The 12,157-nt window shown below is 43.2% G+C and overlaps 1 protein-coding gene across 11 annotated transcripts in view; it reads right to left on the bottom strand.

Annotated features, from left to right (window-relative positions):
- Positions 1 to 12,157, bottom strand: part of LOC143027117 (uncharacterized) — a 249,394-nt gene that overhangs the window by 4,902 nt on the left and 232,335 nt on the right. For 10 of the 11 annotated variants that reach the window (XM_076188133.1, XM_076188141.1, XM_076188137.1 and 7 more), the window contains 7 exons: positions 6,738 to 6,819; positions 5,638 to 5,852; positions 4,159 to 4,350; positions 2,038 to 2,272; positions 1,528 to 1,646; positions 1,053 to 1,223; positions 472 to 609 (listed from right to left, as the gene is read on the bottom strand). In XM_076188133.1, coding sequence (XP_076044248.1) covers positions 472 to 609; positions 1,053 to 1,223; positions 1,528 to 1,646; positions 2,038 to 2,272; positions 4,159 to 4,350; positions 5,638 to 5,852; positions 6,738 to 6,819 — 1,152 coding nt within the window. The remainder of the gene's footprint in view (positions 1 to 471; positions 610 to 1,052; positions 1,224 to 1,527; positions 1,647 to 2,037; positions 2,273 to 4,158; positions 4,351 to 5,637; positions 5,853 to 6,737; positions 6,820 to 12,157) is intronic. The other variant, XM_076188142.1, reaches the window with a different exon arrangement.

Below are 12,157 nucleotides of genomic sequence, written 5' to 3' on the forward strand. Positions count from 1 at the left end.
TTATGATTTCTTAACATATATCCTGAATGCAGATTTCGAGCTGACCAAAGCCCAGTGTTATCCATGCAAAACGTTTTGCAAAACGTATTGAAATGTTTGCAAGATGTCCAGGAAGGTTTACAAAACGTCTGGAAAATTTGTGAAAAAAAATCTAAAAAGTTTTGCAAAACGTCTATCAAGTTCTGTAAAACACCTAGAAAGTTGTTTTAAGATCGTTTAGAAAGTTTTGCAAAGCGACTAGACAGTTTTCCAAAACGACCAGAAAATTTTGCAGAACGTCCAAAAAGTTTTGCAAACCTTTAGAAAGCGTCTTAGACATTGTCCAAAAGGCCCAAAATGTTTTACAAAACGCCAAGAAAATTTTACAAAACACCTAAAGATGTTACAAAAAATAAAAAAAATAAACATAATCCCAAGAGAATTTTACAAAACGCCTAAAATTTTTGCTATGTGGGTTGTTCACTGACTTACCTCGGCGAGGCTGTTGACTGCGGGTTCCCTGAGGCACACCTGACAGCACTGCGCCAGCAGAGTCAGCAGGAGCAGACCTGGGGCCGTCTCGGAGTTGCGCATGCGCCTGGTCATCAGCTGCACGTGACGCCGTTTGAGCTGAAAACAAGAAGTTCGTGACGTCATTACGTCGACATTTTGTGATGTCATTACGTCGACATTTTGTGACTTCATTACGTCGACATAAACTAGGTTGTTATCTAGAACCTACAAGGTTGGGAAAAGCTACGTGTTACAGGTGTCCTTTGCATGGCAAACAAGTTAAAGTAGAAGTGAGATTAAGTCAGATCGGATATTAATATAATAATAATGATGGTGAAAAGGGAGAAGGTAAATACTATCCTCCAAGGGGAGAAAATCCATCTTTATACCAAGAGGCTTCTTCCCCCATTACAAAAGAGTTAGCCACCCAACCCCACCCATCAACCATTTCCCCCTTTCATCTTATTTCCTTGTGGAATAAAAAAAATAAATAAAATAAACAAACAAGATGAAGAAAAAATGATCCCTTCAGTCCAGCCACCAGAAGAGTCTTCTCTTACCTGCGTGTACATCTCATTGAGGAAGGTCATGTAAGCGATCCATCGAGGATGGGCGGGCACGAAACCCGGGTAAGGCGCGGGAGGGTTGTTACGCAGAAGGCGGTCCCTCTCCCGGAAGTACTCCTGGCAGGTGTTGAGCAGCGTCTCCAGGAACGTCTCGCCCTTCTCCTTCTGCAGGAGGAGGAGGAGGAAGGGGGTCAAGGAATGGGTTACAGCGACAGAGGACGTCGAAGAAGAGACCTGGTCACTCTTGGCCCGTGAATTCATGAGATCAAAATTTTAGAATTACTTTTCGGTGAAGTAATAAGGGGTTAATTTGAATTCCGCTGTAAAAATAAAATCCAAATACGCTGTCCACTCGGTAGAGAAAAAGGAGCACCGGGTATGTATGGAAGAATGGGTGGTTTATCTAAACCCTGCAGAAGAGGAGAGGAAGCTCCCCCCGCCCCCCTACCCACCAGAAGCCACGACTTACCTGCACGATGGCGATGCAAAGGCGAGCCGCCGGCTCAGCGTGGCGGGAAGCCTCGACCAGGCGTGTGAAGATGTGTCGGACAGCTTCCATCAGCTGCCGCGCGCTCACGCTATTCGGGTCTGCAGCAACAACAAAAAACGAAGAAAAATGTTACATAATCGTACAAAAGCGTGATAAGTGATAAATAGATAAGTATATCATTCATACGTGCTTAGAATCTAGTCGAAAACTCTGAGTTTACAAAATCTGTCCACGTCTAAAGAGGCGGGGTTTAGGAATGACGTCATATCGTTCTGTCCTATTGGCTTTGTGACGTCATGTCGACTCTGGTGACAGTTGCGACTAATGTGGACACATTTGATATATTTAGACATCACTATTCAACCTCCAGGAAGGGTAGAATTAAGGAAGGATCATGAAGACTAAGAAGGGAGAGGCGGGGAGAGTAACTTAAAAACTACAAGCGGGTAGGGTAAGGGAGTTCTGAAGACCTCACGTTTCCTGACTCACCTGCGAGCGTTTTGTTGAGACTGTTCTGGATGTCTGGAGAGAAGGGTCCCAGGTCGGGCATAGTGGTCAGGGACGAGGAGGAGTCTCCCAGGAGGACAGAGTGACGCATGTCGGCTGCGTTCAGGGACTTGGAGCGCTTAATGTTGCTCGCCTGGGCTAGAGAGGACACCGAGAACATGGGAGGGCAGGGAGATGTGGAGGAGGAGGTCGACGTCCTGTTTCCTGACGAGGTGTCCTGTTGGGGTGATGAAGGAGGAACATCATCAAAGAGGAGGAAATTAAAATAAATGTTCTAATGAGAGACATCCATAAGCAAAAACTATTTGAAGGCCGACCTGAAACGGTTTTAAAAAGGGGGCTATTGATAAACGTGAAAAGCCAAATGAAGGCAGTCTAATGCTCCAAAGCTATGCGTGATATCTGAACAACGTAGTTTAAGAAGGCATTGAATACTTTTACTAAGAGAAAAAAAAGGAAGTATTACATGGTCCACTTACTCAGCAAGAATAGTCTAACGATTTTTTCTTATATTAAATATGTATTCCAATACGGTAAATCAAGGCCCATATATCTACTGATTTCGCTAAAAAAGGGACCATTATTCCTTGCAATCTATTGTCACCAACAACAATACATTGTCATGAGGCCCATGGCTTTAAAATCTTCACTCACTACTGAGATCTACTTTTGCATTCATCTCGCCCATAACAACGTAAACACTGTTTTGCCGACTGCAGCATCTTAAGAACCACAGATTCATGTTACGACCTTGGAATTAATTTTCTTGAGGTATTTACTTTAATCCCATGGTTATCCCCCAAGTCATTTTTATATCTTAAGTGTCATACACAAACCCCTTACACTTTAACAATTTTACTCTGACTTATTCATATACAAATTTAGTTTTCTGTAACTGAAATAACAGCGTTAAGCTATCTGTCCCAGAGAAGGGAAAGAATATTGTTTTGTGTGGTCCGAGATCTGCACCTCCTTCTTCAGCTCTGATACCTAATCTGAGCGTCAAATCCTAAGGATTCTATGAAGACCTGTTTCAAGTACGGCCTTCCAAAAGAAAAAGAAAAGACAAAATAAAAAACGGGAGACTAGTAAGCTACTGGTCAATTTGCTTTGGTATATGAAAAAGAGAGAAAAAATCGGAGTATTTGTTCTGGTACATGAAAAAAGAGTAAAAAAAAAAGACGAGAGTGATAAGAGAGTATAATTTTTTTTCTAGTATACTAAAAAAAAAAAAAAAAAAAAAAAAATAGGCGTGGTGATCAAGTAGGCACAATGCTGTCAACCTCACGCAAGCCCAAAACCACTACACACAAGTCCGAAGTCACCAACCCCCATTTCAAAACAAATGCCAGTAAACGACAAGACGTCGTCCCACTTCCATTGTTACCCTACCGGTGATTATATATTAACTAAGACACCCATGTCTTAAGCCTTAAAGCCCCCATCACACCTACGGGACTCAAATGAGTTTGTTTGAGTAGAGACGACTTGGGTTACAATTTTTTATTTTTCAAATCTCCAAACGTCAAATCACTTTTATGTCATGTATTGAAAAGCGAAGTCGTCTTCCAGCTTTTCAAAATAACAACATTTGACAAGAATCTTGAATGTGTGACGGGGGCTTTAGGGAAGATCTTACTAATTTTTTTTTTAATGTGTTCGTGTTTCACAGTTAACCATGTGTTATTCATTTCTTTCATCACAAGTCTATGCCTGTGGCCAATGAAGATGTACATTTGTCTGTCTCCATAACTATCGTGATTCACCGAGACTGAATTAAACAACAACAAAGCTTTCCGCATTAATAAACCAATGAATCAATTTTCGCTTTGACGTGTGTTCAGGTTCAAGTCGAAGGCGACAGAGCAGAGGAGCTGCCCTGCTCGTACCTCCTCGAGGTCGTCCTCAAGTCTGAGATCGTCCTCAAGTCTGAGGTCATCCTCAAGTTTGAGGTCATCCTCAAGTGTAAGATCGTCCTTAAGTCTGTGGCCATACTTAAGTGTGAGTTCATTCTCAAGTCTGAGGTCATCCTCAAGTGTGAGTTCGTCCTCAAGTCTGAGGTCGTCCTCAGGTCAAGGAGTAACCGAGATCGTGAAACGTTACCCTGTGATCGGTATCGTTCTCCTTGGGCTCGCCGAAATGGACCCTGGCGGACGGAGGGGACCCTGAGACTTGGTCCACCAGGTGGTTGCTGGAGGTGGTGTTGGGGGCGTGGTTGGTGGTGCCTTCCTGGTGGGGGGCGTGGCGGAGGTTACCACCCGACTTGGAGTGCTGCAAACCATTACTGCTGCGTGTCTGGCCGAGGGAGAGCAGAAGCTGGACGTTAGCGGGGGAAGGGTCGCTACGGGAAGAACTACAACAACAACAACAAAACTACGAGGGTGGAGGGGTTAGGAAGACAACCTGCCTTCCTCACTACTCCTTAAGGCTTTTACCAGGAACTCCTTCATCACGGTGACGCCGCCCTCGAGAAGCTCAGTTCTTCGGTTAAGGGTTGTGGACTTTCGAATATTTTGTTATGGTTTGAACCAGGCAATTCTGTTCAACTGAGAGGGCGTCGCGGTGATGAAGGAGTTGAAAGTGCCCCGTACAATACCGAGGTAACAAAGGACTTACTAGGCATAGTTTCTTAACGGTATTTTCACAGGATACAACGCCATAGATTATAGGACCTTACTATTATCATTTGTAAATTTACAAGCAATGTCGATCAGTACATTATGGGAAAATTAAACATACGAGTGTACATACATACGTACATACATACATACATACATATATACATATGTATATATATATATATATATATATATATATGTGTGTGTGTGTGTGTGTGTGTGTGTGTGTGTGTGTGTGTGTGTGTGTGTGTGTGTGTGTGTGTGTGTGTGTGTGTGTGTGTGTGTGTGTGTGTGTGTGTGTGTGTGTGTGTGTGTGTGCGTGTGCGCGTGTGCGTGTGCGTGTGTGTGTGTGTGTGTGTGTGTGTATGTGTGTGTAAGTGTGTGTGTGTGTATGTGCACGCGAACAGGCTTGTATATTAAAACGCCCAGCTGGTCAAGTAAAGCATGATGCAAGCACTAAGAATACAATAATCTCTATGAATACATTCTACAATCACAAAAATATATAAAAAAAAATCCGACCCACTACAACTACGTCTTAAAGTGAGAAAGTTACATTGCTAACTTCGAGAGGAAAATAAGACACCAAAACACCCAACACTAACCAAGTCATGAAATAAAATGTGTGACAGGGATAAGATCTTTGCTTGACATTCACTTTCTAAAACGGACTCCACCCCTGCTCCCAAAATCAGTTTTGAAAATTTTACACCATCGATCTTGGTATTTTCGTTCTTCTTAAGCTTTAAACCCTCGAGTCCTTCAATATATGAACTGATAGGATCCAACCAGAGTCGAAGTCGACCTGAACCGATCCGAGATGACCCAGAGGCGACCCAACCCGACCCGAAGTCGACCTGACCCGATCCGAGTCGACCCAGAGGCGACTCAACCCGACCCGACGCGAATACCGTTGCTTTTCGGGACATGGAAGGGCAGAGAGGTTCCAGCAAGAGTGGCTCACATGGAACGGGACGCTGCTGGAGGACTTCGAGTGTTGCAGCGCCTGGCGCGAGCTCACGAACTCCTTGGCGTTCACGTTCAAGTTAGTCTTGTAGTCGCTGCTGCTGCCGTTGTGGTGGTGGTGGTGGTGGTGGTTCTGGTTGTGGCTGTTGTTCTTCCCATTGAAGGACACCACTTCCCCATTGCCACCGTCGAAAATTCCTGGGGTTCGCAGGGCTGCAAGGAGGACGAAGAAGGAGGTCAGATCCTGAGGGAGGGGGAGGAGGGAGGGAAGGAAATAAAGGGAAGGGAAGAGGAGGGAAGGCAGGGAAGGAAAGAGGAGGGAAGAGATGGAAGGGAAGAAGAGGGAAGGGAAGAGGAGGGAAGGGAAGGATGGAATATGGTATCAAAGGTATCTTGCCGAAGCGATAGACCAAAGAAGGTAAACATGAAATGATCATCTAGGAAAAAGTCAAGGAAAAAAGTCTTGAGAACTGCGTAGATGCTTTGTCCGTGCCCATGACTGATGCTCGGAAAACATACTAAAAGTTGTCCCCATGGACGCAAAGACTAAGAATACGAAATTGAGGAAAAAGACTAAGAATACGAAATCTCGAAATTGAGAAGTACGTGCACGCCGAACCCAACTCCCCACTCATCCTAGTTCCCATCATTGCTTAGAAAAAATGAAGTTACACCACCATCATCCTCATCATTATCATCTAGAAACACCCAATTAGCAACTAACGGATGGGTGATTATGGAATAACTCCTCGCTGATGAATAAGAATAGTTTCGACAGTTACAAGTGAACTAGAACGAGACAAAAAAGTCAAGTTGTTGGGACTTGAAACACCACTCATAGTGGAATTAAATCTGAGAGCATCTTATCGTGCCATGGCAGGTACAATAGTCAACAGCATACCATAAAGTACGGTTATAACATTTTCTTTTCTTTTGTTAAGTTATAAGTTTCAACTTCGTGACTTTTTCGTGGGCGGGGAAGGAGGAGGGAAGGTGAAGCCTCGGAGCCGAGGTCAAGATGAGGAGCTAACAACGTCGAAAGATTAGATTTATCTATTCAATTATTCAATCATTTATTCACTCGTTTTAGTCACTTACTTGGCGGACGGTAGATTTCCATGGCTGGTTTAGCGCGGTTGCTGGCAGGCATGGCACCGCGGCGTCGTGTCCCTTCCCGATTCTGCGGAGACAAGAAGAAATACCTCTCAAGCGGTTGTCATTCACCGCCACGTGGCGACGTGAGGCAGGAGGAAGATGGGGGAGAAGGAGGTGGGGAAGCTGGGGGGAGGGGAGGGAAAGGGGGAGAAAGGATGAGGAAAGGGGAGAGAAATTGAGAAGAGATGGGGAAGCGGGAGAGGGGAGAAGGGAGAGGGGAGGGCGAAGGGGGGAGAGGAGATGGGGAATGGAGAGAGGGAAAGGAGAGAAGGAGAGAGGAGATGGGGAGGGGGGAGGGGGGAAGGTAGAGGGAGAGTTGTAGCACATAACAAAGAATCGTGATTTTAAAGCCACACGTGTTGAGGGGGGGAGGGGATTTCCCCGTCAAAAAGACGTCACGGCGTGGTCTTAATGTCAGGGTCTGCCTCTGCTCTTTATTTCTCTCTTTTTACGGTCTTTGCGTGAGTGAGAGCGATGTGAATGTTTAACTAATTTCGCTCCTTTAACCTAGTGGTATATTTGAGATCCACGATTCATATTAAACCACGGATCGCAAATGGCGAATCGCGAGAGATACATCTGTAAATTTCGAGGAATACTCCAGCAGTTCTCCATTAAAAAAATAAAATAGATATATACTTTAAAATTATGTCTTTTTCGTCAATTTGTGTAAGTGATTCTAACTGTAAGAGATATGTTTTTTCTCAGTAAATACATACATACATACATACATATAGACAAATGGTTTTCCCCCTTACAAGGGAGGTAGCCAAAGTCAATAGCCATAATTCCACTCCCATCCATTTCATCCCTACCCATTCACCACCCTTCCCTCCCTTCCTCCCTCCCTCTCATCTTGGTTCCTCCTGGATGACAGGATTTTATTAATTTCAGTAAATTAATTAACAGATGAAAATGTTTCACCACGTAAGGGCGGTCATAGCCCGCGATCCATTCCGGTCCCGCGGATTCGCACAGCGCGCGTGACTCGGAGGGAACCGAGCTGTTTGCGCCGCGGCAAGAAGGAGCAAACAGAACAAGCGCGCCCAGCGCAGTTCGAGCGAGCACGACCCAAACCCATTTGAACACCTCGAGCGAACGTACTCGAACCGCAAACACTTTCCCGAACGGTGTGTGATTAAGTCACGTTCGGAGCGAACGCGCCGTTCATGGAAGACCTTTTAGAGAGAGAGAAAGAGGGAGAGAGCGCGGAGGAGAGAGAGAGAGAGAGCGAGACACCAAGCGAGCAAAAGAAAAAAAAAAGAAAAAAGAAAAATAGCGCGGGTCCAAAGCAATAAAAGATAATCGTGTTATTTGCCAGAGAGAGAGAGAGAGAGAGAGAGAGAGAGAGAGAGAGAGAGAGAGAGAGAGAGAGAGAGAGAGAGAGAGAGAGAGAGAGAGAGAGAGAGAGAGAGAGAGAGAGAGAGAGAGAGAGAGCGAGAGAGAGAGAGAGAGAGAGAGAGAGAGAGAGAGAGAGAGAGAGAGAGAGAGAGAGAGAGAGAGAGAGAGAGAGAGAGAGAGAGAGAGAGAATGCACCGTAAACAACTCCGCTCTGGGTGGGGTCGATGAGTCATATCGCCCCCTTCCCCTCCCCCTCCCCTCTTGACACAATGTCCACCCCCTCCCCTCCCTTCTCATTTGACGACAGCGCCGCCCCGCCGCCCGCCTCAGGCCACGCGTGGTTCTTACGTTCGACATAGATTTCGACGACCTAACGTCACGTACGCCATGATGTCGCCAACTCAATATTAGACAAATATATATATATATATATATATATATATATATATATATATATATATATATATATATATATATATATATATATATATATATATATATATATATATATATATATATATACTATTAGTTTATTTCCTTTATATTTTCTAGTGCAAGTATGTCAATGCCACCCATATCTGGTGCGCAAATAAATAGAGAGAGAAAGAGTGACAGGGAGAGAGAGAGAGAGAGAGAGAGAGAGAGAGAGAGAGAGAGAGAGAGAGAGAGAGAGAGAGAGAGAGAGAGAGAGAGAGAGAAAGAGAGAAAGGGAGATATATATATATATATATATATATATATATATATATATATATATATATATATATATATATATAGAGAGAGAGAGAGAGAGAGAGAGAGAGAGAGAGAAATATCGTGACCCCCCCTCGCCTCATTTTACCAATTAAGGCATAATAGCGTCCTGTGGGGTGTTGATGGGAATAATGGGGAGGAAAGGGGCCAGAGAGGGTGCACAGATGGTCTCATCTGGGGAAGAGTGTGCATCACCGAAGGAGCTGAACTGCAAAGGTGGCGGCACACTAGCATGCTACTTGCTTTTGCAGTGGCCCCCGAGTAAGAGAAAAGACCTGCTGGGAAAGAATTTTAGTTCTGCCTGGCGAACCGTGGACTAGATCATCACTTCATGTAGCATTGAATCCCTTAAGTGTGATTCACCACCACAGTCTTGGATCACATGCTGGTTTCGTGATCGACAGTTATTACTCGATCTGTGGGTAATGATGCGACCTTACACACACACACGCAAGCACCAAATTGTTTGCGTGCGCGCGCGCGCGCATGTGTGTGTAAAGTATGTGTCATGTTTGTGTATGTGTGTATATGTGTGCGTGTAGGGTATATGCCGTGTGTGTGTGTGTGTATTTACCTAGTTGTATTTACCTAGCTGTAATTTGCGGGAGAAGAGCTATGCTCGGAGGGACCCGTAGCTGTATCTTTCCGCATCCAGTTCTTTCTTAAAGTCGTGTATAGTTTTAGCACTCACTGTTTTCTCTTTTAATTTATTCCATGTATCTATCAATCTATGTGGAAAGATATTCCTTTTCAGATCTCTTCTGTAACTGTCCTTCTTAAGTTTCTTCTTGTGTCCTCTTGTGTTTCTATTGTCCCATTTAAGTAGATCATCCTTGTCAAGGGTTTCCATCATAATTTTATATATGGATATCAAATCGCCTCTTTCTCTTCTTTGCTCCAGAGTTAATAATTTTAGTTTTTCTAATATTTGTTCATATGTCAGCATACTGAGTGTTGGTGCCATCTTTGTTAGTGCTCTTTGAATTCTTTCTAGTTTCTTTATTTATCTATTTATTTATTTATTTATTTTGTACTGGGTGACGCTGCATACTCTAATTTTCGTCTTATCAGTGTAACTAGGATTTTCTTCACCATCTCCTCGTCCATGTAGTCAAAGGCCACTTTCATTGATCTTATTAAGTTGTAGGTTTCTCCAACTATTTTATTTACATGTTTGTCTGGTGTCATGTCATTTGAAATGATCACTGCTAGGTCTCTTTCTGAATTTACTTCTATAACTTCTTTTGTTCCAATTTTGTATTTGCCGGATAATCTATTTTTGCTTTTTCCAAATGCCATTATACTTTATTTGTGTGTGTGTGTGTGTCTGTGTGTGTGTGTGTGTGTGTAAGGTATTAGCCATATTTGTGTATATGTGTACGAGTAGGGTATGTGCCGTGTGTATGTGTGCCATGTGTGTGTGTGTGTGTGTGTGTGTGTGTGTGTGTGTGTGTGTGTGTGTGTGTGTGTGTGTGTGTGTGTGTGTGTGTGTGTGTGTGTGTGTGTGTGTGTGTGTGTGTGTGTGTGTGTGTGTGTGTGTGTGTGTGTGTGTGTGTGTGTGTGTGTGTGTGTGTGTGTGTGTGGTGTGTGTTTGAGCGTGCGTGTGGATCTCCAGGCGTCATTGTCTCTATCACATGCAAAGCTATAATCATGATGTATGATATCATACCATATCATCATGTACGCATATCGTCATGGTCAGAACTCCTGACCCAATTTTTTCATATTTTTCGTTATCCAGAGATATCGCTGGTTGCTAAGTATTCGGAATATATATATATATATATAAATATATATATATATATATATATATATATATATATAAACATATATATATATATATATATACATATATATATATATATATATATATATATATATATATATATATATATATATATATGTATATATATATATACATATATATATAAATATATATATATATATATATATATACATATATAACCTTAAAATAAAACATATTTCACTGTAAGATCAATACTGTACAGAAAAATACCAATTAACCAACAACAGAACCTATCTTTGCATAATAAAAACCTTAGGATACTTCGAAGCTTTTGTTCACCAATGTACATATGTACATGTGTTTGTTCTGCGTATTGGAATCAACAATTTTATCTTTCTATTCGAAATTGAGAATTGGTTTGTTTCGATCATGTGACTGTTCAAAATGTAGATCAATCTTGCAGAACGCACATACACACACACACACACACACACACACACACACACACACACACACACACACACACACACACACACACACACACACACACACACACACACACACACACACACACACACACACACACACACACACACACACACACACACACACACACACACACACACACACACGCGCGCACACACACAATTGGTAGAGTCCCCGGTTGCCACTACGTAGGTCCGGTTTCGAATCCCCCCCCCGGGCTGAAATAATTTCAGTATCGCTGCGCTGCGAGTCGTTACTCCAACTCTCGTGGGCGGGGAGTTGGGTGTGTGTGTGCGTGTAAGGTCACATCATTCCCTATAGATCGGTCATGTATGAGTTCTGAGCTCTCTTCTGGGAGAGAAATCGCTGTCGATCATGAGTCCAACACGTGATCCAAGACCATGGTGAATCACACACACACACACACACACACACACACACACACACACACACACACACACACACACACACACACACACACACACACACACACACACACACACACACACACACACACACACACACACACACACACACACACACACACACACACACACACACGTGGACATACATGCGGACGCCCATGTGAACTCATACACAAAATATATTCACACAGAATCAAGAATAAATGTATATTATCCTAAGCTCAGACAAGCCTACTTGTAACAGCACGATATAATACAATGTAATATATGCTTGCACACCACGTGACAGGATCGCCTGCCTGCCTCTACAAATTTTCTTTTCTTTGATATTTTACATTCTAAGTTCCCTTACTACTTATACCAACCCCTGCCACGTCACTCTTGCAGTCTTCTCCATCTAGTTGTCTCGATGTTCTCGTGAATTAACAAGTTCTCAGCAAAATTAATTTCGTCATAGTGTTAAATTCCATAACGATCTATCAATTCAAAGATGACCCGAGATGTTGACCGATGGGCCAGAAAAAGAAGATGAGCATAGAAGTCTGCAGGAGTGACAAGGCAACAGTTATGGTCTGGGGAGGCTTTGGTTTAGTTGTGGGTCCCGGAACACA

The sequence above is a fragment of the Oratosquilla oratoria genome, chromosome 7 (genome assembly GCF_046742065.1).
Source record: "Oratosquilla oratoria isolate Oo_2021 chromosome 7, ASM4674206v1, whole genome shotgun sequence".
Taxonomy (NCBI): domain Eukaryota; kingdom Metazoa; phylum Arthropoda; class Malacostraca; order Stomatopoda; family Squillidae; genus Oratosquilla; species Oratosquilla oratoria.